Genomic DNA, 27564 nt, shown 5'->3' with positions numbered 1-27564 from the left:
ATTTACAAGAATGTTGCTGGGAATGGAGGGTTTGAGTTATAGAGAGACGCTGAATAGGCACAGGGGCGTTTCTCCCTGGAGCATCGAAGGCTGAAGTTTATAAAATTAAGCGGGGATGGGTCGAACGGCCAAGTTCTTTTTTCCAGGTTAGGGGAATTCAAAACTGGATGGCCTATGTTTAAGGTGAGGGGGCAAAGATTTAAAAGGGACCTGAAGGACAACTTCTTCATGCAGAAGGTGGTGCATGTGTCGAATGAGATGCCAGAGGAGGTGATGGAGGTGGGTACAGTTACAACATTTAAAAGGGACCTAGATGGGTACATGAATAAGAAGGGCTTCGAGGTATTATGGGCAAAATGCTGCCAAATGGAAGTAAAGCAGCTTCGGATATCTGATTGGCATGTACGAGTTGGACCAAAGGGTCTGTTTCCATACTGTGTAACTTTATAACTCAGTATGCAGGGTGGAGGCGTGGGCCAGTTCTCAGCTGCATGGTGCTGTCACTCTGCCAATGTATCTGTTACCTTGGACCTTTTGCTGGGCTGAGCCAGTCAGATTGTGCTCCATTGCTACTGTAGTAATCTGTGCTGAGCCAGAATGGAGCTGAGAACGTGGTGAGTGTGGGAGCTGCAGCATGAAGTGCTGGCCCTTTTTTTAGAGCTGAATCTGGGGAGATCGTTTTGGCTTACCATCTTACCTGAGCCCCGCACGGTTGAGGGCAGCTGCCACTTTCAGCAACCAGGCTTCCTCTCCATGACTGGACTGCACAGTACGCTCTGCAATTTGGGCACATGTGTTTGGATGATGGCATCATGGATAGCTGGTGGGACTGAGGAGGCTATACAGAGTCTCACTGATCACTTGGTGTCTCCATTCCAACAATGGCATAATAAATGCAAATAAATGTGAATCTTATAAGCAATTAATTCAGCTGAAAATGGTGGGTGTGTGCCATGGAATGGTTTGTTTCACTGAAGCATGCCTTGAAACTGAAAAAATTGGTAACTATTGATCTCGGTAACATTTTAAGCAATTAACTCCAGTCATTGTGCAAATGCATCTGCTGCCCAACACTGTTCAATTGAATGAGCCAGCAAATAAAAAATTCATCACTGGGTTGCTGTTTCTTGTACCTACTGCAGCTGTCTCTGCCTGACCACTGTCTACTTGCATATTGTGTGTAATTTTGAAAACCTCACTGTTCACCTTGGAAAATTCATTTCGTAATGATGTTTCAAGTTACACTTAAAACACTTGACCACACCCCAAGCATCCCTAAAGTTCATTCTTCTGTTTTAGTTCCTGAATTCCTGTTGTTTATCATAATCATTGCAAGGAGCAATGGCCTTGTGATATTATCACTGGACTGTTAGAACATTATTTGGGTCTCTGGATTGAGGACCTGCGTTCAAATCCCGCCATGGCAGATGGAGAAAATTGAATTGGGGGAAAAAAAAAGAAATCTGGAATTAAAAGTCTAATGATGACTGTGAATTCATTGCCATTTTGGAAAAACCCATCTGGTTCACTAATTACCCTTTAGGGAAGCAAACTGCCCTACACATGACTTCAGACCCACAGCAATGTGATTGCCTCTGAACTGCCCTCTGGGCAATTAGGGATGGGCAATAAATGCTGCCTACTCAGCAACGCCCTCATCTTGTGCTTGAATAAAGAAAAAAGGTTACCAATGGATCTTAATCCTTGTTCATTTATCATATTGAACAAAATGCCATAGTGTTAACCTAGTCCAGCAGTCTGCACTTGTTGCCCTGATTAGTTGAGTAGCAGATTCATATTGTCAGCAGCATGTGCAACATTTTGTTCCTTGAAACATTTTTCTTTGTGAATTCTTCAATTCCACACTACAGTATTCTTCAAAAACATGACCACGTGTTTTTTTACAAAACGTGTTGATGCATTACAACTTATTCATGAGCTGGATTGTCAATTAAAGTCATTATTTAGTAATACTTATGTCGTCTAGAAAAATGAATGCTCAGATGTTCCTGTTTAGGACTGTCCTAATGTTTCTAGGATTCATCATACTTAAAGCTGATCTTTGCTCATTGAGCAATGAATACAGCCTCATTTTCAAGTGTGTATTATCACTGTAATACTTTATCTCTGACACCATCACATGAATGTGCACTGCATATGTGCCCATCTTTCCAGTGCTATTTCTGTAATGCAATTCAGTACATGACTGTGTCCTAACCATTGCTTTGTCCAAATGTATTTATTCTCTGTTTTGTATTTATTCCTTATTTTGTATTTATTATGAAAGTATGTAAAACTCAAGCCAATATTTTCTTCTAATAGCAATTTCCCCCATATACAAGTAAATGTGTCTGTTACCATGCATCTATCTGCTCCCTATTTGCAGGCTTAGCTGTGCAAAAGCTTATTCCACATCCTGTCTTTGATGAACTGCTGTTTCCTCCAGCTAACTGCTGGTAAAATCAAAAATGTTATCCTCAGCCTCTGCCATCGACTTGGCACTCTTGACTATTGACTCAACTCCACCCCAGCCACTGATTCTTGGGGAGATGGGCAAAGTGACAGTAATGCTGAACAGTAATCTACAAAACACAGTCTGATGCTCGATGTCCATGAGATGTTGAAATTTAGATTTAGTCAGTAAATCTAGAATTATGTGGCTATAAAATGGCTTGGGAAATTTTCCAAAATAGATGAGCAGGAGTATTACATTTGGTCCTTCAGAACTGTTCCACTATTCATTGTGGTCTTGGCTGATCACCTTGAAACCAGCACCTTGAAACCATACAATGTTTTAGCCTCAGCTGCTTTCTCTGATAGTGAATTCCGCAGGCTCACCCACTCTGCGTGACGAAATTTCTCCTCATCTCAGTACTAAACAGTTTTTCCCTATAGTCTTATTGTGACTCCTGGTTCTGGACACCCCTGTAGGCTTAGCCTTGATAGAATTTTATAGGTATCTTTGAGATCCCTGCTCATTCTTTTGAACACCAGTTAATATAAACCTAAACAATTTAACTTCTCTTTATATGTCAAGCCTGCCTTTCAAGAAACTAACTTCAATCTTCATTGTGCTCCTGTTATAGTAAGAAAACCTTCCACAGATAAAGAGACCAGAATTACACATGGTATTCTAGCTGTGGTCTCACCAAGGCTCCATACAGCTTGGTTTTACTTCCTTACTTGTCACACTACATTTAATGCCAATGTATAAAAGCCAGATGCTGTTGAGAAGTTTTTGATCAGACATGGAGTTGTATTTGTTTTTGACTTGTGATTTGGTTCCTTTAAATTGCCCAAATGGATACTTGTATTTGAAAAATGTTTCAAGCATAATTTGTGAATTGAAGTGGTCCAACTTAAGTGTGACAGCTAAGGAAGTAAACACCAAGCTAAATCTACAAGTTGTATTTATGTAGCATCTTTTAATGTAGAAAATATCTTCACTGGTATGTGAAGAGAAGAAACTAGACCAAATTGCCTTGCTTTTGTTATGCTTCAGCAAGCATTGATATCTGCAGTATAAGATGTACCTATGCAACTTTAGGAAATCATGTACTGCACTAGATTATTTTGAAAGAAATCCACTTTGCCCCTTTAATTATACTTTTGATACTTTTCTGTATCACCTGCCTTTAATTGCCTGTCTGATAAACTTTGTGCAATATTAAAGATTCAATTTTCACTTTGTGTATCTCGAGTACCTTGTTCCTTGACTTTTCACACATTCTGCAGGATCTCCTGAAGACAATTTCCTAAAACTCAGAATGGGTGGAGAATGTAATAACACCCAGAAATGAGTTCCTTGTGCTAGTACTTTGTTGACTTGGTAAATTCTTGAATCCATTATGTTTCTGAAACTCGCAGCTATTTCTAGAAATCAGTTAATGTGCTGACGAGAGGACTGAATGAAGACCTACATGTGTTGCGCCTGCTGTATTATGGAACTTTCAGTAATATTGTTTTCATTTTATGCTTGAATTAAATAGATACATTTCTCTTCGCTGCAAGTATTATTTTGATTCAATGCTCTCCCAGCGAGGTTACCATGGGAAAATGAGTTTCGATCATAAGAATGCAACACTTTCAATTGCTGTGAGTTATTTGCAACATATGTTTTGTTTAGAGAAGGTATCTCCATGAATCTAGAATAAATAGTTATACATTGTTCAGAAATATTGGTGATTGCAGTTAGAATTTTAACTTCGCAAAATGCTTCATGATGTCTGAATTGTCTTAGCAATACATTTGAAAAGAAACGAAGCGTTTTCCTTGTGTGTTGTACTGGGGGCAACTTCCATGTGCATGTAACAGATTTATTAGTGGTCTGATTACCAAGGCTGTTGATTGGAACCATAGAAAACTCTCAAACATCCTTTATATGGGTCTGAGCTAGTAAAATGACTCATCAGACATGGGACCATTCTTGTCCTTCTTCCATCCACTGGACTATATAAAAAAAATCATTAATGGTGATTAGTAGCCCAAGTGATACTGTGACAGGTCAGTATGAGGGAAAAAGAGGAACTTAAAAGTAATAGAGCAATGTTTACTTTAGGGAATCATGGATGTCATAGAATTATATAACAAGGAAACAGATCCTTTAGTCAAACGAGTCCTTGCCAACTATGTTCCCAGACTAAACCAGTTCCACCTGCTTGTGTTTTGATCATATCCCTCCAAATCTTTCCTGTTAAAGTACTTATCGAAATGTTTATAATTTTGTAACTGTACCTGCATCCGCCACTTCCTCCGGCTGTTCATTCCACGTACCAACCACTCTGTAAAACAAAAAGTTGCTGCACGTATCCTTTTCAAATCTTGCTCCCCTCACCTCAAAAATATGCCTGCTAATTCTGAACTTCCCCATCTTAGGGAAAAGACCTTTGCTATTCAACTTACCTATTCCTCATCATGATGTTATAAACTTCTATAACGTCACCCCTCAGCCTCCTATGCTCCAGTGGAAAAGGCCCTAACCCTATTCAGCCTATGTTTATAACTCAAACCCTGTATTCCTGGCAACATCCTGGTAAGTCTTTTCTGAACCCTGTCCAGTTTAATAATATCCTTCCTATAACAGGTGACTAAAACTGCACACAGTTCTTGTGCCCGATATTTCCATTCAACATTCATGAAATCTGATGTTTCTAATTGTGAAGCTATGGGAATGAGGCTGATGAATTGTCAAGAGCTTTTTAGTCATTAGCCAGTCCTAACTGAGACAAAATACAGTATGGATAAAATAGCTGGCAGTGTAAAATGCTCAATGCAATACAGAGCCAAATGTAAAAATTCAGGTTTCGAATACTTCTTGGAGTGAAATTGACAAAACACAAAAGGAAGAATAATAATTAATAAAGCAAATTATTAATAATCAAGGAAGTTATTCAGGAATAAATGCATTTTGTTGAAATGTAAACATTAAATAAACAGTGAGCAGCAACACCTAAATGTCACCTTTTAGCATTTGCATATGTAAATATTTCATTATTAGCCAAATTAAATTAGTCAATGAAAAGCCTCATAACAGAACTAACATCACACATTTGAAACTATTCCTATGATTTTTGCCAGGTTATGAAGAAGTATATTTTGCATCTACCCTGTAGAATTTTGAAAAAATATTGATCCTGTCAATTGAACGGCGATCTTTGAAACGCCAAGCAAAACTGAATTTTTTTGGTGCATTAATTTATGCTCCTTAGCAGGAGTTATGTTGCTCAATGTTATAACTTTTGTTATCCATTTTGCTCAAATTTTGAGCTTGCAACTGTTCATGTAGAATTAAATTGGTTCTCTTCTAGCGTTTTTTGTTGTTGCATTTATTTGTATTTGACTCAATTGAAAACCTCCTTATTAAAGGTTCAGCCCGGAGAGGGAGACAAGGCAGCGCTCAGTGATATGAGATCCCTTTCTGGTGGTGAACGTTCATTCTCGACTGTGTGTTTTATCCTTTCGCTATGGGATACCATGGAGTCTCCTTTTCGTTGTTTGGATGAGTTTGATGTTTATATGGTATGCTTATGCCTAGGCTAATTAATCTTTCAACTAATTATTATTGTAATAGTGACATTTATTACAACTAATGTTTAACTTAGAAACTTAACTTGCCAGACAGTGACTAGTTCTTCTTCTTGGATTCCTTGCTGAATGCAAATGTGAACCCCACTGGCTTTGCTATCTCTGTCAGAAGTAGGCAAGGAAGCCGGTCCTGAATCTATCCAAGCTGGATCTGGTGCTGTTAACACATTGATCCACACTGGTCATCCATCCAACTAAGTCTGCTGGCCCCCAAAGGATTCAGAATTTGCAGTAGCAAGTTATGCTTTTACATGCATTTTGTAGCTTGAAGCCAGGAATAGTGATAGTAGAGGCTCTAATTTACTTTCTTTTACATGACAACCAGGCTTTTCCTCCACTCTTACTGTCTGCCATTGTCATCTGTTGTAAAGATTTACAATTTTATATTTGCCTTGATTGTGCTATAAATACAAGTTGCTTTGCCATCAGTTCTTGTTTGGGACATGATCTCTTGGGACCTGAGATTCTAGCACAGGAGCAGAAATGTTTGATGTTTCTTTGGCTCTTCAAAGTCAGCCTATCTGTAGTTTTTTTCAACAGTTGACAAATCTACTTTATCCTTGATGTATGGAATATTACCTAGATTTTTAAAGTGCAGTTACTACAGATTCAAGCAAACTAATTACTTCATTTGGTCTTCAGGAAAGATTTTCAGTGAAATAGATTTGATCATAGAAAATGAAAGGATTCTTATTCAATTGCAGGATATGGTTAATAGAAGAATTTCTATGGACATGATGCTCAAAGTGGCAAGTTCCCAGCGTTATCGCCAGTTTATCTTTCTTACACCACAAAACATGAGGTATGTATTCTATTCATGCATGAATTTGCATATTTCCATTTAAAGTTATTAATATACAATTGAAGTTGACATTTGTTTGTATTTGACAGGGGCATGTATCATTTGGCCCTTTGAGTTTGATCTGTCATTAAATGACAGCTGTGACCTAATTTCACATCTCTTTGCCCTTGAACAAAATTTCAGATCTAAAATTTGCAATTCACCTTGCATTAGGTCTGATTTGTAGGAAAGCTTTCCAAACTCTTTACCACCCTTCATTATAGATGGTTTCCGACTGTCACTTCTGGATGGTCTGGCTCTAATAGTCAGAATCTGCTCCTGAGTCATAGATCTCCACTCCCACTATCCAACTATCTATTCTACTTTAATATTTGAAAATAGCTCAAAGATGGATTTTTTTCTCGTCATGTGACAGGCTTCCTTGAATGGGCAGCTCAACTTAACTAGGTAGTTTCCATTGTCTCTCATGAAAATCTTTGTGTTATATTGTTAATTGCCATTCACTACTCACACTGTTTCAGCCACAATGAGTTAAAGTGGTTTTCTTTGATCAGGACTGGCTGCAGTGGATATGTGGTTTGTAGGTCCTTTGTGTGGATTTTACAGTAATGTCCAGGTAGATTCTGAGCTGGCTTTTGACTAGTGTTGGAAATTTTTCGAAGTAGCAAACATGACCATTCTGGGTTTAGTAGCGTTCATTTTTAATAAATAAGAAAGCATAGGTTTGGATCTCTCTCTATGGCTTGTGGGCTTGTCACTATCTGTTTATGATATTTTAATGATCCGAATAATTGTGTCTCTACTCCTCCTAACTTTTCCCACTGTTTAGGAAGTATCTAGTTCTATTATTTTTATGCCCAAAGTGACAACCTCATACTTTCTTACATTGAAATCATTAGTTTTCACAGTTTTGTCCATTCATTTAATCTATCTCTGTGTCTTTGTAATTTTAAGCTTCCATAAAGTGGCTTTTCTGCTACAGAGCTATTATGGGTCAAACAACCATCAAAATCATGTTACGTTTGAGTTGTGAAGATGCCTGAGACAAATGCAACTCTTTTGAACTCTAGCTATAAAGTTTGCATTCAGTAGAAATAACCATAATGTTCGTTTCTACATTTCAACTAAATGGAGTTTGTGCCATAGAAAATAGGAGCAGCAGTAAACCATTCATCCATCGTGGTCGGTTCCACCATTCAACATGAACATGTCTGATTGCTAAACTCAGTACCCTGTTTCTGCTTTCTTCCCATACCCTTTGTTCCCTTTACCTCAAGACCTGTCTGTTACTACATCTGGAAAACATACAATGTTTTAGCCTCAGCTGCTTAACGTGGCAGTAAATTCATTTGTCTGTCACTCTATGGATGAAGAAATTTCTCCTTATCTCAGTCCTAAATGGCTTACCCCATAACAATAAACTGTGACCCTGGTCATTGGGAAAATCGTTTGTGCATTTACCCTGTCTAGTCCTGTTAGATTTTCATAGGCTTCTACGAAATCCCCCCTCATCCTTATGAACTCCAATGCATATAGTCCTAATTGATCCAGTCTTTCTTCATATGTCAGTTCTGCAATCCCAGGAATCAGTCAGGTAAGCCTGTGAACTCTATAATTAACGTAAAAGATCAAACCCTGACTGGTTAGCTCGTAATCAAATTTGTTAAACTCCTTTCTTCAATTTGCAGAGGTTTCAGCTCATTCTTGTAGATTCGTAAGATGGGAACCACTTTCAGTTTAAAGTTCTTTTCAAAAGAACCTTTTGATTTAAATGCTATGTAAATCATTTCTCGTGTGCCTTTGCTATTGCAAATCCAGTTAGTTGTCACTGCACAAGTAAATGATATCACTCCCTTTGATATGGTGACCCAAGCCTAAAAGCTGTCCACATCAATGAGCAACGGAGGGCGGGGGCACTAAAAAAACATTGTTTCTTTGTACATTGAGTACTAGCAATTGGTTCAACAATATTTGAAAGATCTTCAAACGAGAGAGAAAGTGGAGAAGGGAATGGTCAGATACTGTGCAAGTATGCTTCCAGTCACATTTGCTTTGATTCCATTAGCTCTGTATCCTCAAATTTATAGATTCATAGACACTTACACAAGGAGGCCAGTATCTAAATACTGCTTAAATTTGGACCTTTTTCATTCCAAGGAATTATTCCTGAAGTTTGAGTTCTTTTGTATTCGTCAATGTCCTGCAGTTTTTAGGAACTTACTGCATTGTCACTGTGTTTCTGTAACTGCAGCATCTTCTTGAGGAAGCACAGTTTAGATTCATTCATTTTGTCCCAATTCTCCGAATATTTCATAGGAAAAAATTGTTACTATCTCCTTTGTTTCATAACAGAAGATAATAATCATTGGGGCACATCAATTCCACGTCAAAAAGAATTTAAATACATGCAAAATAATTTTAAAACTAAACACCAGAAAACAATGTAGTCATGTGGGGAGAATAGTAATGGATAAATGGGCCTTGACGTAAGGCCAACAGTGTTGCATGAAATCATTTTACAGACAGTGAAGGGTGGAAAGTTCATGATAAGACCATTTGTCATGCTGGAGTCTGAAGGTGACAATGGCAACATTAATTAAAGAGAATTGCTTTGTACTCTTGGAGTATTAGTTACTATGTTCTTTTGTTTCAGTTCTTTGCCTTCGAGTCGCTTAATTAGAATCCTTCGCATGCATGATCCTGAAAGAGGACAGACCACACTACCTTTCCGTGCACGAGATCAAGCTGAAGACTCTGATGATTAAAGGGCTATTACATGTATTATAAATAGAACTCTGGTTTTTATGTGAAAGAACATTTATTGAAAAGAGATTTACATTGTGTACTAAACTGGTACATGGTGAAAGAATTTCACATTGAAACGTGGCCAACTACTGTTTATTTCAGATAGTAGCCCAGTTTTATTTTAACCATTATGTTCTGTTTGTAGCACCTTTTAATTTATTGTATATTCGTGACCTGTATATTAGTTCATGAAAGCCATATCCATGACATGTTATAACTGCATTGAACACCGTTTTATCGGCTTTTTTTTACATTGACTACCTGAAGTGAAAGGTTGAGTAAGCTTTGTAATCTTTTGTCTAAACAGATAAACTAATGTCTTTAAGGTCAAACCTAGTGAAAATATAACATTTTGTAAGTTTCGACTTTTCAATATTAAATGTATAATCAAATATCATTATAATTTTTAAAGTTTTAACTTCTGTGCATTGATTGCAAAATGTGAGAATGTTAAGCTGAAAGTTGTAAATTATTGATGAATAAATCTTTTGCAATGACCTTTTAATTCTCTATAGTTCACAAAATATTTATGGGAGAAGTTTGAAAACTTGGTGCTTTTATAGTCCTTCTGTGTTTTTTTTTAAATGACAGTCTGGAGGCAATGTGTGGAACTTGCTTTTGTTGGAACGTTTGCAAATTTGCACTTCTGTTTGAAAAAGGGACAAGGAATAAACCCCGGAATAGCTCGCCAATTAGCTCAACATTATTGGTGAGGAAAGTTGTTGACAGTGATCTGGGAGAAAATAAATTGGCATTTGCAAACATATCAGCTAATAGATTGAAAATCACACAAAAGAATGCTATTGACAGATCATCTTTGATTATCTTGATCAAATTAATTAAGTAATTGAGATGATGAATACGGTTGATATTCTTTTACAAGCCGCAGCATCACATAATGTATTTGAAATTAAAGCCTGCAGAGTCAGGGGCAGGACAGAGATAAAGTGACTTAAGGGACTGAAAGCAAAGAGTTGTGGTGAACAGAAGTTTTTTTTAGACTGGAAGTGGATATGCAGCATTGATTTCCCCATAGATCCATTTTAGAGACATTGCTGTTTCTGATGTATATCAATGATGTGAAAGTTGTGGATTGCACATGTACAGTGAAGGTGTACAGGTTACGGGGGACATTAGACAGACTGCTGAAACAGACAGGCAAGTGGATGAAATTTAACAATTGTTTAAAGAAAGAGTTTCAAAGGAGAAATTAAAGGCAATATGAACTAAATAGATTAATTAACAGGGACAGCAGAAGTAGAGACCTGAGGCTATGTGTACACAAGTCTTTGAGGGTGCTAGGACCAGATGAAAAGACTGTTTACATAAAGAGGTAAATGAGATCCTTGGTTCTGTTAATAAAGAAATGGATTGAAAAGCGAAATAAATTATGCAAAACCTTTCCCAGATATTAGTTAGGTTATAGCTGGAGCACTGTGTTCAATTCTGAGCACTACACTTCTGAACGGATATCGAAGTTTTCAAGACAATGCCGATGAGCCTTGTAAGAATGTACCAGCATAATCACAAAACTGAAATGAACAGAAAAAAAGTTAAAATAAAACCAAGAACTGCACGTTAGAAATTTGAAGCAATAACAGAAATTGCTGGAGAAACTCAGTAGGCCTGACAACGTCTGTGGAGATAAAATGGTTAATGTTTTGAGTCCAATGGACTTGAAATGTTATCTCTGCTTTCTCCTCACATCCTGCCTGGAAAATTAGTTATTGTTGTAATAGGGAAGGTTGTGAGAAAATTTCAGAAGTATGCAAAATCATGAACAGCTTTGATGAGGAGAAACTTATAAGGCAATAGAGTTGCTAACCATATTAGTTAGATTTCAGGATTTTGGCAGAAGAACTGGGGGTAACATTATGAAATAAGTAATTGTCTTGCCTGAAAGTGTAGTGAAAGCAAATTCAGAAGAATTATTTAAAACACAATGGGATAGGTACTTCAAGGAAAAATATTTACAGGCAATGGAAAAGGGGTATCTGTATGTAGGAGTGAGGAAAAAGCAAAGAGCTAGTGTGATGGGCTGATTGGTCTGAAATGTATCAACCCTAATGAACTGTTGTTCCTTCTGTACTCTTTTCATTCTATGAATCAAACATCACAAAGTTTTGCTTGAGTGACGTAAGGTTGTGTGAGTTGGACTCATTTACAAAATTTAGTTTTTGTTACAACTTGACGCTGGCAACTTAGTTTGGAATTTTTCAATAAAAACACTCCAAAACAAAATCCCTTTTAACAGGCTTTATTATAAGTCATATGTTAGCAGTGAAATGATTTGTAAAATCTGAAAGGCACTTCAGTTAGCTCAAGTATTACATCATACATTTACTTGGCTGGAATACAAACATTTTATACCATTACTTAATTCCATCATCCTTACATGTGTACTTGGTAAGTTGTTCAAAATCTCTTAAAATTTTCATCTGCTGACTGCACATTGCCTACTTCCATGTTGCCCATTACATAATTACACCATGAGGCATGAAATATGTGTCCATGTATGGTAAAACAAAAATGTGAACATATATCTATTGATACTTTAACTACTAGAGATAATTATTTTGCTGTTGTGGGAACTAGCTTTCTCAACCACATTCCACTAATTACAGGTTACCATCCTGAAAATATCTCCCTTATCCCAACTCTTTTTTTTCTGTCTGTTAGCCTGCCTCTCCTCTATTATGTTAATATACCACCACCAACACCTTGGGATCTTATTAAGTAGCCTAATATGTGGTACCTTATCAAATATCAGCTGGAAATCCAAACATATTATGACTATTGATTCCGCTTTATCCTCTTGCTACCTCTTCAGAAAGTTCTAATAAAATTGTCAGGTACGAGTTCTTCCTTCATGAAGCTATTTTGAAATGGTCTACTATGACATCCTTTATTAATAGTGTGATGCTTTACCAATAACAAATGTTAAACTAAGTGGCCTTTTTTTGTCTTTCCTTTTTGTTTACGTGTTTTCCAATACTCTGGCATTTTTTTTGAGAATCTAAAGTTTCTTAGAAGATTACTACCAGTGAATCTGCTATCTCTACAACTATTATCCTAGAATGGATCCCATCAGGTCCAGGGGATCTCTAGGCTTTTAGCTCCATTGGCTTCCCTAATAGTTTTTCTTTCATGATAGTGATTGTGTTTTTTGTCCCCTCCTTCTGTCCCTTGATTATTCAGTATTTTTGGAACATTATTAATGTTTTCTACTATGAAGATTGATACAAAGTATTTATTCAACTTGTCTGCCATTTCCTGGTGTCCATTATTGTTTTGCCAACCTCGGTTTCTAAAGGGCTGGGTTCCTGCGAGCATTTCTCATTTTTTATATATTTAAAGGGGATCTTTCTCTACATCTTAATATTGCAAGTTTACCCTCAAAGTTTATTTTCTCCCTCATAAAAATGTTGGCATTGTCACTCATATTTCTAGAAGCTTGTGAACCCTACATTGTACAGATAATCCAAGTAGAGCTGACACAAAGAAAAAAAACACCCAAAAGCGCTGCAGATGCTGTAAATCAGGAAACAAAACAGAAATTGCAGGAAAAGCTCAGCAGGTCTGGCAGCGTCTATGAAGGAAGAAACAGAGTTAATGTTTTAGGTTTGGTGACCCTTTCTCAGAGCCCAAAACGTTAACTCTGTTTCTTCACAGATGCTGACAGACCTGCTGAGCTTTTCCAGCAATTTCTGATACAAAATGATTTAGAGACAAGCCATCTGTCTTTTCCCAGCTTTGAACAAAGAAAAACCTCAAATGCCATTCAGATAAAATGGATCCTAATGCTTCTATAGTTGCATCTTCACCTTTACCATAGGAACTCTAGTGGGTGGAGGTAAAATTTCACTATTGACAATTTCCAAATTAGCCTATTCAGGTGGATTCTCAACATCGGAAATGCTTGTATTACATGACTGAAAGCTGAGCTTGTTGCATTGCATATGTATTCAATTCAGGGATTCTAACTCAGGTGCTATTTGACCTCCAGAGGGTCAGCAAAACTCCAGCCTTAATTAGAACCTCTATCTCTGTTTCTAGGTTGCTGGCTGGAAGGCAGCCTGTGTTTTACCTGCAAGGAGGTAAACAATGGGCCCAGCTCGCTGAGTAAAGTATTACTTGACAAAAAGAACCGCAGAATCTGGAAATCTGAAACAAAAACAAAAATTGCTAGAAAAATCTCGACAGGTCTGGCAGCATCTGTGGAGAAGAATTAGCGTTCGTGCTTTGGGTCCAGTGACCCTTCCTAAAAACAGTTCTGAAGATGGGTCACTGGATCCAAAATGTCAACTCTTATTCCTCTCCACAGATGCTGCCAGACCTATCGAGGTTTTCCAGCAATTTTTGTTGTAACTCAGGTGAACTGACTTGTAATACCTCTGGTTTGAACAAAATTTATGATTTGTTTCCCCCTTCCCCTGTCTTCCATTATTTCCTGATTGCATGTGTGTGTGGATGGTGCCATGAAGCATTTCCCCTGCATTTTGAAATGTTTTGCTGATAAAGCCAGTCTTTGATTTCTTTTAAAGGTTTTTGCTGTTGTTTTATTTCACATATCAGAGATCTGAAAGCCAGGACCATGTTTTGGCTTACCTCAGTAGATGGTGGGACTAAACAGAAAAAGAAGTAAATCAACCAAAACCTGAATATCTCAGGCTTACAAAGGGGAAAGTAATCCTAATTTAAAAGTCACCCTATTCACCTTTTTCCCCATGACATCAGATAGAATAGGGAATAGCTCAATATTTTTAAAGCCCTGCAAACAAATATTTTAAAGATGTTGAAGAATTCTTTGAATGTTTGTGTCTGACCTGATACAATATAATACAGCACAGGGACGGACTCATTTGTCCACCAATCCTTTGCTGAATTCTAATCCTTATATAGACCTGCTACTTATTGCCCATGTGGTGATTCTATTCATCTGTTTACATCCTGTTCATGTGTCTATCAAGATATGCCTTAAACATTGCTAACGAGCCTGCTTCTACCACCTCCACTGGCAGTGCATTCCAGGCACCCACCACCCTCAGTATGAAAAAATTTCCCCGCAATTTTTATCTGAACTCCCCACCCCCCCCCCCTCCCCCTCACTTTGAACCTGTGCCCTCTTGTAATTTACCTTTCTATCCTGGGAAAAGGCCTCTGACTATCTACCCTATCAATGCCTCTCATAATTTTGTAGATATCCATCAGGTTGCTCCTCAGCCTTTTCAGAGAAAACAAACTGAGTTTATCCAATCCATAGCCAAAACCCTCCGGACCAGGCAACATCCTAGTAAACCTTCCTCGCACCCTCTCGAAAGCATTTCATATCCTTCCTGTGGTTACCAGAAATGCACACAATATAGCAAATGTGGCCTCACTAAAGTTTTATAAGCTGTAACATAACTTGTCAACTTTTATACTCAATGCCCGGCCAATGAAGGCAAGCGTGCTATATGCCTTCTTGACCACATTATCCAACTTCAAAGATCAGTGGATTGCATGCCCAGATCCCTCTGTATGTCAATGCTCCTAAGCGTTCTGCACCAGAGAAAGTATTCTGTCTGACTGCATGATTGCTTGGTACAAGACCCTGCTGTGCCCAGAATTGTAAGAAACTATAGAAAGTTGTGAACTTAGCCCAGATCATCACACAAGCCAAGTTCCCATCCATTGAGTCCATTTACACTTCTTGTTGTCGCAGCGAGGCAGTCAACATTATCAAAGACCCTCCCACACCAGTAATACTCTCTCCCAACCTCTTCAATCAGGCAGAAGATACAAAAGTTTAAGCACATGTACCACAGCTTCAAGAACAGCTTGTCTGCTGTTATTAGACTGCTGAATGGACTTATCAAATTTCAAATCTAATGTTGATCCCTCTGTTCAATCACCCAATGATCTGTATATCCTTGTATGTTGTGATCTGACTGTACTGCATGAAAAACAAAATTTTTCACTGTGCTTAGGTACATGTGACAAAAAATCCAAATCAAAATCAAAAACCTGCATTCTCTGTTTTTTGTTTGGCTTTCATAGATATTGTCCCTTCACATCACAGGAGGTAGAGAGTCAGGATAAATGGGATAAATGTGATTAGTGGGATGCTATAGGGTTCGGCCCATAGGGCCCAAGTATTTACAATGAGGATGAATGACTTAAACGCAAGCACAGAAGGTGGTATGGCCAAACTTGCCAATGACACTAAAATAGGTAGGAAAGTAAGTTGCAATGAAGAAATTTTAAAAATTACAAATAGATATGGATAAAATGAGCCAAAATTTGGCAGGTAAAGGATAAGGATAAGGGTATGTGTGAAGTTATCAATTTTGGTTGAAGGAATAAAAAGACAACTTATCATCTAAATGGAGAGAAACCTTTGGTCCTTCAGTGTAGAGGGATCTGGCTGTTCTCATACTTGAATAGTATGCAGACATAGCAGACAATAAGGAAGGCAAATGGAGCTTATTGGTACTTGTTGCTAAATAGGGAAGTGCTGCTGCAACTGTACAATTTTGGTTGCCTTACTTGAAAGGAATATAACTGCATTGGCGATAGTTCAAAGGAGATTCACTAGATTGATTACAGAGATGAGGGGTTTGTCTTATGAACAGAGATTGATCAGTTGAAGCCTGTACTCTCCGAAGTTTGCAAGAATGACAGGAGATCTAATTAAGGTATGTAAGGTGGTAAAGGGAATTACCAAAAAGAGATAGAAAGGATATTTCCTCATGTGAGGTAATCTAGAATGAAAGGTTAGCTTTAGGATAAAGGGTAGCAGATTTAAACTAGAGATGAGGAGAAATTACTTCTCTAGATGGCTGTGAAGTGTGGGGGATACTGTGACTTTGAGTAAATTTAAGGAAGCAATAGATTTTAAATTAGTAACAGGTTAAAGAGTTATGGAGAGCAGGCATGAAAGTGGTATACATGCCAAGATAAAATCAGCTGCGATTGTGTCAAATGATGGGGTAGTTTCAAGGGGATAAATTGCCTGCTCCTGCTTCCAGGTCTTGCTTTTATATAGCCATGTTAATCCCAGGAGTTTCATATCTGTAATGGCACCATCTCTGACTCCACACCATTTTCTTTCTGTCATGAGATTTTCTGAAGTTTTTGCTCTGGAGGTTACCTTAAAAGTTTGTTATTAAGTTATTTTCTAACATAGTTCATGCTGTTTGTGTTTTAGACATGATTTCATGCATTTCAGGGCATGAGAATACAGCTGTGAGATTCTCTGAAGATTTTATGATGTGATGTCTGCCACAATCCACAAAATTAAACAAGACCATATATGCGTTGTCTGTGCACAGGAAGACAGAACACCACAAAGAAGATGCTGCCAAGATAGATGTAGTTTAACCTTTACCGACCCCGACAGTGAGCCACAAGACTACTACTGCAGTGCTGATGAAATTGACATCCCGCCTTGACAAGGCTACACCTCAGTAACATTTGAAACTACAAGAAAAATCTTTATTTGATCTCTCTTTAGTGGCAGGGACCGGCCGAATTCAGACCCAGGGAAAAACGAGATGGTTGACAGTTTGCACCCTATGTTTTTATGAGTGCTGTAGAAAGAAAAACGGTAAGTGCTCACCACTGAAGCAAAATAAGAATGAAAATGCTGGGAGTACTCAGCAGATTAGACCACATGTTGGGAGATGAATGTTTCAGATCGATGATCCATCAGTAGAATGGTTCTGCTGAAAGGCCATTGTTCTAAAACCTCCTCAGTACCAGATTATTTTATAATGCTGCTATGCAGCATCTTTAGGTGGTTAATTGTGCTAAAACTGCTATATAAATATTTTCCATACTTGTGTTTGTTTATGGGGTCAAAATAAATGATTAAATTTTCCCCTTTGTAATATATTTTCTTCAATGTTTACAGTTTGAGGGCCTTTCCTAGATTATACAATGTTTGCGCTTTGCTTGTTTGCTGACTTCAGTTTCGTGTGAATTGGTAGTGGTTAATTTAACCACTATTTTTCTCCTGGCCTTGGATTCTTTTAATATCTCCATTACAGCCTCTTAGTTCTCAACCTGGTCTCTTTTGTACATTCCGTAGGAATATAGGAACAAGTATAAGCCATTGTTCAACACAGTTGTGGAGCTGGAGGAACACAGCAGGCCAGGTAGCATCAGAGGAGCAGGAAAGTCAACATTTTGGGTTGGGACCCTTCTTCAGAAATGGGGAGGGGGAAGGGAGCTGGGAAATAAATAGAGGGAGGAGGGGTGGGGCTGGGGAAGGTGGGTGTGATGGTAATGGGTAAGTTCAGGTCAGCAGTGGTGGGGATTGGTCAGTGGGATGGGTGGGGCGGATAGGTGGGAGAGAAGATGGACATCGGGCTGTAGGCTCCCAAGGTGGAATATGAGGTGCTGCTGTTCTAGTATGCGCGTGGTGTCATTGTGGCATTGGAGGTGGCTCAGGGTGGACATGTCACCCAGGGAGTGGGAGGGAGAGTTAGAACGGCTGGCGATTGGAAGGTGTTGTCATTCCCTAATACTGCACCACCTATTCGTATCTCCTTCCCAAAACCCACAAACCAGACTGCCCCGGACGATCCATTGTCTCTGCTTGCTCCTGCCTCAGTGAACTCATCTCCGCTTACCTTGACACTGTCTTTTCCTCCCAGTCCAGGAACTCCCCTCCTACATACGGAACCATCCACGCCATCCAGCTTCTCCAAGACTTCCAAATCCCTGGCCCCCAACACCTCATCCTCACTATGGACATCCAATCCCTATACACTTGTATCCCCCACGTCCGCTTCATCCTCTCCTGTAGGCCCAACCAGATACTGCCACTCTCTTAATAGAACTTGTTCTTACCCTTAACAATTTTTCCTTTAACTCCTTCCACTTCCTACAGACTAAGGGGGTGGCCATGGGTACCCGCATGGGCCCAAGCTATGCCTGCCTCTTTGTAGGGTACGAGGGATAGCCCCTCTTCTGCTTTTACACTGGCCCCATCCCCCCCACTTCTTCCTCTGTTACATTGATGACAGTTTCAGTGCTGCGTTATGCTCTCATGAGGAGCTTGGACAATTCATCAACTTTACTAACACCTTTCACTCCAATTTCAAATTCACCTGAATAATCTCCGATACCTCCCTCTCCTTCCTGGATGTTTCTGTCTCTATCTCTGGTAACCGCCTCGAAACTGATGCCTATTTCAAACAACCAACTCCCACGGCTACCTAGAATACACCTCCTCTCACCCACCTTCCTGTAAGCATTAGATCCCCTACTCACAATTCCTCCGCCTCCAACGCATCTGCTCCCAAGATGGAGCGTTCCACTGCCGAACATCCCAGATGTCCTCCCAGTTCGAGGACTGCAGCCTCCCCCGTCCGGTGACCGAAAATGCTCTCAAATGCATCTCTTGCATTTTCCATACTTCTGCCCTCAAACCCCCTCCCCCAACAAAAGTAAAGAGAGAATCCCTGTTGTCCTCACATATCACCCCAAAAACCTTCGCATCCAATGCCTCATTCTCTGCCACTTCGGCCACCTACAATCTAACCTCACAACCAGAGATATTTGCCTCCTCACCTCTATTCGCCTTTCATTGGGACCACTCTCTCCGCGACTCCCTCGTCCGCTCCACACTCTCCACTAGCTCCACACCCCCCGCACCTTTCCTTGCAACCACAGGAAGTGCTACATCTGCCCCATCAACCCACCCTCACCTCCATTCAAGGCCCAAAACAAACTTTTCATGTCAGACAGGCGCTCACCTGCACATCCGTCAACTCAGTCTACTGTAGGCACTACTCCTGATGTAGCCTCTTGTACAGCGGTGAGACCAAGCATAGACTCAGAGATGGTTCTGTAGATCATCTGCACTCTGTATGTGACAAATGACAACACCTTTAGCTCACCGACCATCTTAACTCCCCCTCCCACTCCCTGGGTGACATGTCCATCCTGGGTGTCCTCCGCTGTCACAATGACACCACCCGCAAACTGGAGGAGCAGCACCTCATATTCTGCCTCGGGAGCCTACAACCCAATAGCCTAAACATCGAATTCACCAGTTTTAAACTCTCCCCAATCCCGGCCTCATCCCATGACCAGCCATCCCTCTCATCCCCACCTCCTTGACCTGGCACAACCTCTCCCACTTATCCGCCCCACCCATTGAACTGACCAATCCCTATCATTCCCTACCTGCACTCACCTATCACCATGCCACCTACCTTCCCCAGCCCCACTCCTCCTTTCTCTGTTTATTTTCCAGCTCCTTTACCCCTCCCCCATTTCTGAAGAAGGATCCCGACCCGAAACGTCAACTTTCCTGCTCCTCTGATGCTGCCTGGCCTGCTGTGTCCCTCCAGCTCTGTACTGTATGGTCTCTGACTCCAGCATCTGCAGTTCTTGTTATCTCTAAACCATTGCTCAGTTGTTCAATGGAGTCATGGTTGAACTGTATCCGATTCCATGTGCCTTCCTTTGCTTCCCTATCCTCCGATATAAATGGTCGAGAGAAATGAATAAAATCTCTAATTTAGAGTTTGCAATTTACCTGGTTAGTAGCTAATTATTTGTTCAGGAGACTTCCAAACTTTTACAATCCTGGAATGAAGGCATTTTTAATCTATTTCTCGGTGTCCTGCTCAAATGATTCAGTCTACTCCTAAGTTTTCCAAATAGCAGAAATAAGTTTCCTCAAACTACCTTAGATTTTCCCCATAATATTTTAACATCTTCTAAATTCCAGGAGTTCCAGCCCTCACTAGCGTAATCCATTCTTGTGACTTAGCCCTCGGGAGGCTTTTCTTTTTACACAGAACTCCCTTCAAGGTCAGATGGGCAGAGCTATGTGATTCAACAACTATGGGGCTAAATCTAAACTCTGCAGTCCTGCCACATCCAGTCGCGAATGGTGGTGGATAATTATACAGTTCAGTGGAGGAGGAGGTTGCACAAAAATCCCCATCCTCAAAGATGGGTAAGCCCTGTATCAGTGCAAAAGATAAGGCTGAAGCATTTGTAACAATCTTCAGCCAGAAGTGTCAAGTAGATCCCAGAGACCCCTGCAATATCACAGATGCCAGACTTCAGTCAATTTTCCTCACTCCCTGGAATATCAAGTAATGGCTGGTGGCACTGGACACTGCAAAGTCTATAGGTTTTGACAACATCTCACGCTAATACTGAAGATCTGCAGTCCAAAATTTGCTGTACCCCTAGCTAAGCTGTTCCAGTACAGCTACAACACTGCCATCTGCCTGACCATGAGGAAAATTACCCCGATACATCCCCTGACATAAAAAGCAGCGCATGCATGTGTTTTATAATTTTATAAAGATCAGTTCAGGTAGACTAAAATTTAAGTAATTTCTTTTAAAAATGAGAAAAGTCTCTGACTTCAACATTCAGTTCAGGCTTGCAGTTGGTAGATTTTAAAACCATGGTTTGACATGGGTGGCATGGTGGCTCAGTGATTAGCACTGCCGCCTCACAGTGCCCGTATTTGATTCCAGCCTTGGGTGATGTCTGTGTAGATTTTGCGCATTCTCTCTATATCTGTGTGGGTTTCCTCCCACAGTCCAAAGATGTGCAGCCTAAGTGGATTAATATCTGGGGAATAACCTCATTGAAAAACTAATTTTAACAGTATTGATCAAAAGTGCACCTAATAATCCCATGATTTTAAAGATATTATATACTTTCATTTTATATTTTAGCTGGCCCACGATATTTCAGGTTCTACTTTAGTTCCAAGTAAATAATATAATTCTGTTTCACTTTTTTTTTGTCTGAAAATACCTGAATCAGCTTGTCATGTGAGCCTGCTGTTGGGCACCTGTGGATAGCACCAGATTCGAAGTCACATTGAATAAAGGAAATCAGTGCTCAGGAGCTCTCTAAAGTGTTGGGGACAGCTTTTGTTTAGGCCAGCAATATGCGTTACCCCTGCATTACTGATTTCAAAATTTAGGCTTTGGCTTCAATGCCATTGTAGTGTAGTATTCTCTATTCTTCATCACAAGTTTTTTTTTCTGTTGACCTGCTGTTCAGTAACGTAATTTTAATCTGTGATTTTTGATATCAGCCAGTATCACTGTATGTTTGAGTATAATTATGCTTTGACACAGGACTGTGATTAAGACAAGCAGCATCACTCCTGGCCATTACACTACAGCTACCCTTGATTTATACATTTCAAAATTACCTTGATCAAAGCAGATCCCATATTTTTGAAAGTCTAAAGTAATGAAATTGCAACTATTTCTTACACTGAACAATTTCTCACACAGTTAGATGCTGTAATTGAAAGGATCAGATACAATTTCTTGATAAAACTTGAGGGTGACACAAGAGATCCTCTTTTAGCCAAGAGACTTCCTCCTCCTGATGACCTTTAATACATTCTTTTTGTATGATGCAATTTAGTGATTTGCTGCCATAGATGATTAAACACATTAAGTTTAATCTGTGCAGAAACCTAGAAGTGAAATGATTTGTTAACTATTTGTTTGTTATGCCACTCTTCTATAAAGCCAATTCTAATAACAAAACTGGGATACTCCAGCGTAGGTTAGCAGTGGTGAGATTATATAGTACATGTTAATGATATAACCTGCACATAAAGTTTCAGGTTGATAATATCTGTTCAGAGCTTTGGCTGTGTGCTACCTGACAGCAGAGTTTGCAGAGTGAGCGTGATCAGTTTGTACAGCTTTCCCCAGTGCATTCATCCATTAACCCAGCCTTTTCCTTCAGCTTCTAGTGGTAGGACTTTCAACTCTATTTTGTTTTGTTTTACTGCGTTGTTCAAAGAAAGAGTGAAGGAGACATTTCAAAATCTCAATTTAGCGAGTGATTAGACTGAGTGTTAACTTTAACTTGAGATATAGGGCTGAATTTCTGAGTAACTGTAGATCCAGAACTGGGATGCGGCAGTGGATGGAAGAGAAATCCCATTGGTCTGACCCAAATCAAATTTGTCCAACCTCTCCTTATAGGTATTACACTCAAATCCAGACAATATCCTGGTAAACTATTTTTATATTGTCTCCAAAGCCACCACATCCTTCCTATCGTCTCGCAATCAGAACTGCACACAATACTCCAAACATGGCTTCACTAAACTTTGATATAACTGTAATGTGATTTGTTAGTGCCCTGACCAATAAAGGCAAGCATGCAGTTTGCCTTCTTCACCACTTGTGTCACCACTTTCAAGGAGCTATAGACTTGCACCCCAAGATCCCTCTGTATGTCAATGCTCCTAAGGATCTTGCCATTTACTGTGTACTTTCCTTTTCCATTTGACCTCTCAGAATGCATCACCTGGATTAAACTCCATCTGCCATTTCTTTGCTAAGTTTCTAACTGATCTGTGTCTTGCTGCATCCTTTCACAACCCTCCCACCTATCCACAACTCCACCAATTTTTGTGTCATCTGTAAGCTAACTATCTGACCCTTATATTCTTATCCAAATCATTTTTATGTATATTATAAACAACGAAGGCCCCAGCGCTGATGCTTGTGGAGCGCCATTTGTCACTCACCCCCAGTCAGAAAACACCCCTCCACAGCAAAAGTCTAACTTCTATGACCAAGCCAATTTTTTATCCAACTTACAAACTCACTGTGTATCCCATATGACGGATGCAGCAGGACACATGAACAAAAGGTGCCTTGAATTGTTGTCTGTCATATTATCTTTACCATTTTAAATTGACATAAATCCTGTTAGACTACAACCATTACATTCAGTACAAATTTTTACAGTAGAAGTATCAACACTTAATATCATCAACAAATTCCCAGGGTTTGTCGTAAGAATTCACTAAGTAGTACAGCGCCATTTCATGTTATATTCATTATGAAAAATAGGACTTTTTATATATCGTCAGGTGAGGTAGAATGTTAAATGATACTTGACTTCTCATTGATTATATTATTGTCTTGTGGGGCTCAAAAATGATCTGATTGCTCTAATAGCCTGCATCTATAAAACATTTAACAGATTTCTAAGAAATGACAAAATCCCTAAAGTAGACCCTGAGCTTAAATTCTATCCAAATTGATGCAGTTCAAATTTCGAATGCAAACCTATTCACCATCCAATAACCTGGCAACTTTTCTACATTTTCAGGACCTGCTCTTCACAATGTCGAAACGAACGAAAAATTTTTGTGAAGGAACTACACCTGCAAAGAAATTGAATACTGGTAGCACAAAGGATTCTGATATGAGAGAGGCCAGCAAGAGAAATGAGAAAACTGCAATGTGTGGTGAACACAGCATAAGTTATCGACGTTCACCCCGGGTGATTATTTATCACTGATTTAGGCCTGACTGTCCAGGCGGGACATTTCCTAACAGGAAATGCTATTTCTCCATTCTTCTCCATTTCTGAAGAAGGATCTAGACCCGAAATGTCAGCTTCCCTGCTCCTCTGATGCTGTTTGGCCTGCTGTGTTCATCCAGCTCTACACCTTGTTATCTCAGAAATCTCCAGCATCAGCAGTTCCTACTATCTCTGAGTTATTTCTCCCTGTTCCTTTTACTGTATCACCCGCTCATTTATTTCTTGATCTTACCATTATTTTTGTATATATCAGAAGCACAATGGATGCTTTTAAAAAAGTACGCACCTTGCCACAAAGGGCAAGCAAATGTTCCAGTAGGTCCTGCAGTTGAAATTACAGCAATACTTAAAAATATTTGAAATTGTTTCAATCTAGCTAGGTGCTTAATCAAAAAGGTTCACAAAAAGTTATTCTGAATATTTGGTGTTTAGAATTTATATTTCTATGAGGAAAACAATATCAACATATCAATAGAAAAGTATTTGTGAGGGCATAAGGATATTATGGAAATGTGACAGAGCGCTGTGACTATTTAAATCAAATAAACCATTGTTATGTTCTCCTATTTACAGATGTATATGCTTGTACTTGTGGTTGCATCTAATATTTGTTTACCTGTTTCAGAATGCATGTCAGGTCGGAATCATTGAAAGTATTTTGTTGAAAAATTTCATGTGCCATAGTTCCCTTAAACTTTCATTTGGGCCCCATTTCAACTTTGTGAGCGGGAACAATGGAAGTAAGTGTAAAAGTCTTTTTAAACTATCATCATCTGTTATAAGTTCAATTTTGCAACATCTTTCCTTCCAGTTTTTGATGCAATAATTTGCATCTTCATACAGGCATTTTGATCTATAAAGCTAGGATTGTGAATTAATAGGAATGGTGAACTGAAGTTCATCATATGGAGTTTTCGAATGGTGCACCCCTCAAGTGACAAAGCCTCCAGTGACATATTAGTAACTTGGTCCAGGATAAAGAAAAAGCTGTGGGAACAGGCATAAGCATATTTTTTGACTGCATCCTGCACCATTAGGAATGGGAAGAGAAAAGAAGCAGCTTCCTAATTGTATGTTAAAACACTCCCTGCATAAGGTTCATTTGCTATTCATAATATTTTACAGTTATGTTGTTCTAGCATTTTTGCTACATAAAGGCACTTTATTTCAAAATGTTGAGCAATTCATATTTTTCACTGCACCTTTTGAAGTTGCGTCATTGACAGTGCAGCATTATTGCCCATCCCATATAACCTTGAGAAGCTGATGGTGAGCCAACTTTGAACAAGATTTGCATTTATGTAATGCTTTTCATCATCACCAAGCATCTCAAAGTGCTTAAAAATCGATTAAGTATTTTGAAGTGTTGTCCTATTGTAAATATAGCAGGCAATGTACACTTGGCAAATTCCCACAGTGTGATAGTGGCCAGATAGTCTGATTTTTCTCTGATATTGATTGAGGGATAAAAATTGGTTAAGACAGTCAGGATGGTTCACCAGCTTTTCTTTACAAAGGCTGCCTGTGATCTTTGCATTCACCGGAGAAGGCAAATAGGACCTCATTTTAATATTTCATTGGAAAGGCAGCATCCCTGAGAATGCAGTACATTCAGTACTGCTCGAGAGTATCAGCCTTAAAGTGGAATTTGAAGACAGAGGTAAGCACACTACCAACTCAGCTGGGTCTGACATGGTTAAATGCCTACATGATCTGCTGCATGCGATACATTGACAAACTCACGTAGTGCTATTAGGAAAGCAGTCACAGAATGTTGGCCCAGAGACATCAAAGGAATAGTCTTGATGATGTAGTATGTTACTTGAAGGGAAATTTGAAGGTGGTTGTGCTCCAATGAATTTGCTTACCTTCATTTAACCCATAATAGAGAAATTTGATGTATCAGATGATCCTTTCTATGAATCAGAAAATTAATTACTTTCAGTTTTTTGTTATACAGTGTATACTTGGCAAATAGCTCTGCTGGCCCTTTGTTCCCACATCAGTTTGACTGTATCTCTTCCAAAGTACTCCAAGGAAACAGGGCTGGTTATGAGCTGGAATAAATCGAAAGTCAAATGCAATTACATTATAACTATTGTTATGATGATCGTATCTACATTTCAGTGCATGATTTTTGGATTCTCCATAATTTTTCCCTTTCCCCTTGTATTATTTGTGCTTCACATGTACATTAAATGTTATGCAGCCTCATTCAAAGTGCAGGAGCGCTGCTATTTGTCCAATATATCTACCCTCAAGTAACATCATAAAAGTGATGAGCTGACAATTAATCAGAGATAATGGGAACTGCAGATGCTGGAGATTCCAAGATAACAAAATGTGAGGCTGGATGAACACAGCAGGCCAAGCAGCATCTCAGGAGCACAAAAGCTGACGTTTCGGGCCTAGACCCTTCATCAGAGAGCTCTCTGATGAAGGGTCTAGGCCCGAAACGTCAGCTTTTGTGCTCCTGAGATGCTGCTTGGCCTGCTGTGTTCATCCAGCCTCACATTTTGTTAGCTGACAATTAATATCATTTTTAATTGTGGAAAGTGCGTGCTAAATAACTGCTGTATTTATGTGTAAAGTAGCAGTGGCTGTATTTCAGAGTGATCAACGATATGGAATGCTATAGATTGTTTCTGAGGTATGATGATTTCAAAATGAAAACCTCTCTTGATCCATCCTTACATTCCACTATCCAGCTCTCGCAAGTTGATTTCCACAGATGATACTTCTTTTTCGAGCCTATCACAAAGAGAAATCGTTAGAAATATACAATTGTTCACCTTTTGATCCTGTTGGTCCAACTGCGTATTTCCAGCATTATTTTACTTCAGATGTTAGAAAAGGTTTGCGGGGCAATATGGAAAAAGCGAGGCAGTGAAACTACTTGCATAACTCCTTTGAAAAGAACTGCAATAGACACAATACAGCTAGAAACTGATGTCCATTTCAAGCCCACTGACTCCCACAGCTACGTAGAATACACCTCCTCCCACTCACCCTCCTGCAAAAATTCCATCCCCTATTCCCAATTCCTCTGCCTCCGCCACATCCGCTCCCAGGATGAGGCATTCCACTCCCGCACATCCCAGATGCCGAAGGACCGCAACTTTCCCCCCGCAGTGGTCGAGAACGCCCTTGACTGCGTCTCCCACATTTCCCGCAACACATCCCTCACACCCCGCCCCTGCCACAACCACCCCAAGAGGATCCCCCTCATTCTCACACACCACCCCACCAACCTCCGGATACAACGCATCATCCTCCGACATTTCCACCATTTACAATCCGACCCCACCACCCAAGACATTTTTCCATCCCCACCCTTGTCTGCCTTCCGGAGAGATCACTCTCTCCGTGACTCCCTTGTCCGCTCCACACTCCCCTCCAACCCCACCACACCCGGCATGTTCCCCTGCAACCGCAGGCAGTGCTACGCTTGCCCCCATACCTCCTCCCTCAGGCCCCAAGATGACTTTCCATATTAAGCAGACGTTCACCTGCACATCTGCCAATGTGGTATACTGTAT

General features: G+C 39.5%; 2 protein-coding genes across 5 annotated transcripts in view; both read left to right on the top strand.

The window, feature by feature from the left end:
* Positions 1-11885, top strand: part of LOC125452657 (structural maintenance of chromosomes protein 6-like) — an 81696-nt gene extending 69811 nt beyond the window's left edge. For all 4 annotated transcript variants that reach the window (XM_059645627.1, XM_059645625.1, XM_059645626.1 and 1 more), the window contains 4 exons: positions 3990-4095; positions 5866-6018; positions 6789-6886; positions 9540-11885. In XM_059645627.1, the coding sequence (XP_059501610.1) occupies positions 3990-4095; positions 5866-6018; positions 6789-6886; positions 9540-9651 (469 nt within the window). In that variant the 3' untranslated portion in view covers positions 9652-11885. The remainder of the gene's footprint in view (positions 1-3989; positions 4096-5865; positions 6019-6788; positions 6887-9539) is intronic.
* Positions 11886-16347: 4462 nt separating this feature from the next.
* LOC125452656 (structural maintenance of chromosomes protein 6-like) overlaps positions 16348-27564 on the top strand; it is a 104559-nt gene continuing 93342 nt past the window's right edge. Inside the window, exons 1-3 of the mRNA XM_059645708.1 lie at positions 16348-16368; positions 24651-24765; positions 25611-25685. Coding sequence (XP_059501691.1) covers positions 16348-16368; positions 24651-24765; positions 25611-25685 — 211 coding nt within the window. The remainder of the gene's footprint in view (positions 16369-24650; positions 24766-25610; positions 25686-27564) is intronic.

Source organism: Stegostoma tigrinum, chromosome 4 (genome assembly GCF_030684315.1).
Source record: "Stegostoma tigrinum isolate sSteTig4 chromosome 4, sSteTig4.hap1, whole genome shotgun sequence".
NCBI lineage: Eukaryota > Metazoa > Chordata > Chondrichthyes > Orectolobiformes > Stegostomatidae > Stegostoma > Stegostoma tigrinum.
This window is presented reverse-complemented; position numbering and strand designations above follow the sequence as displayed.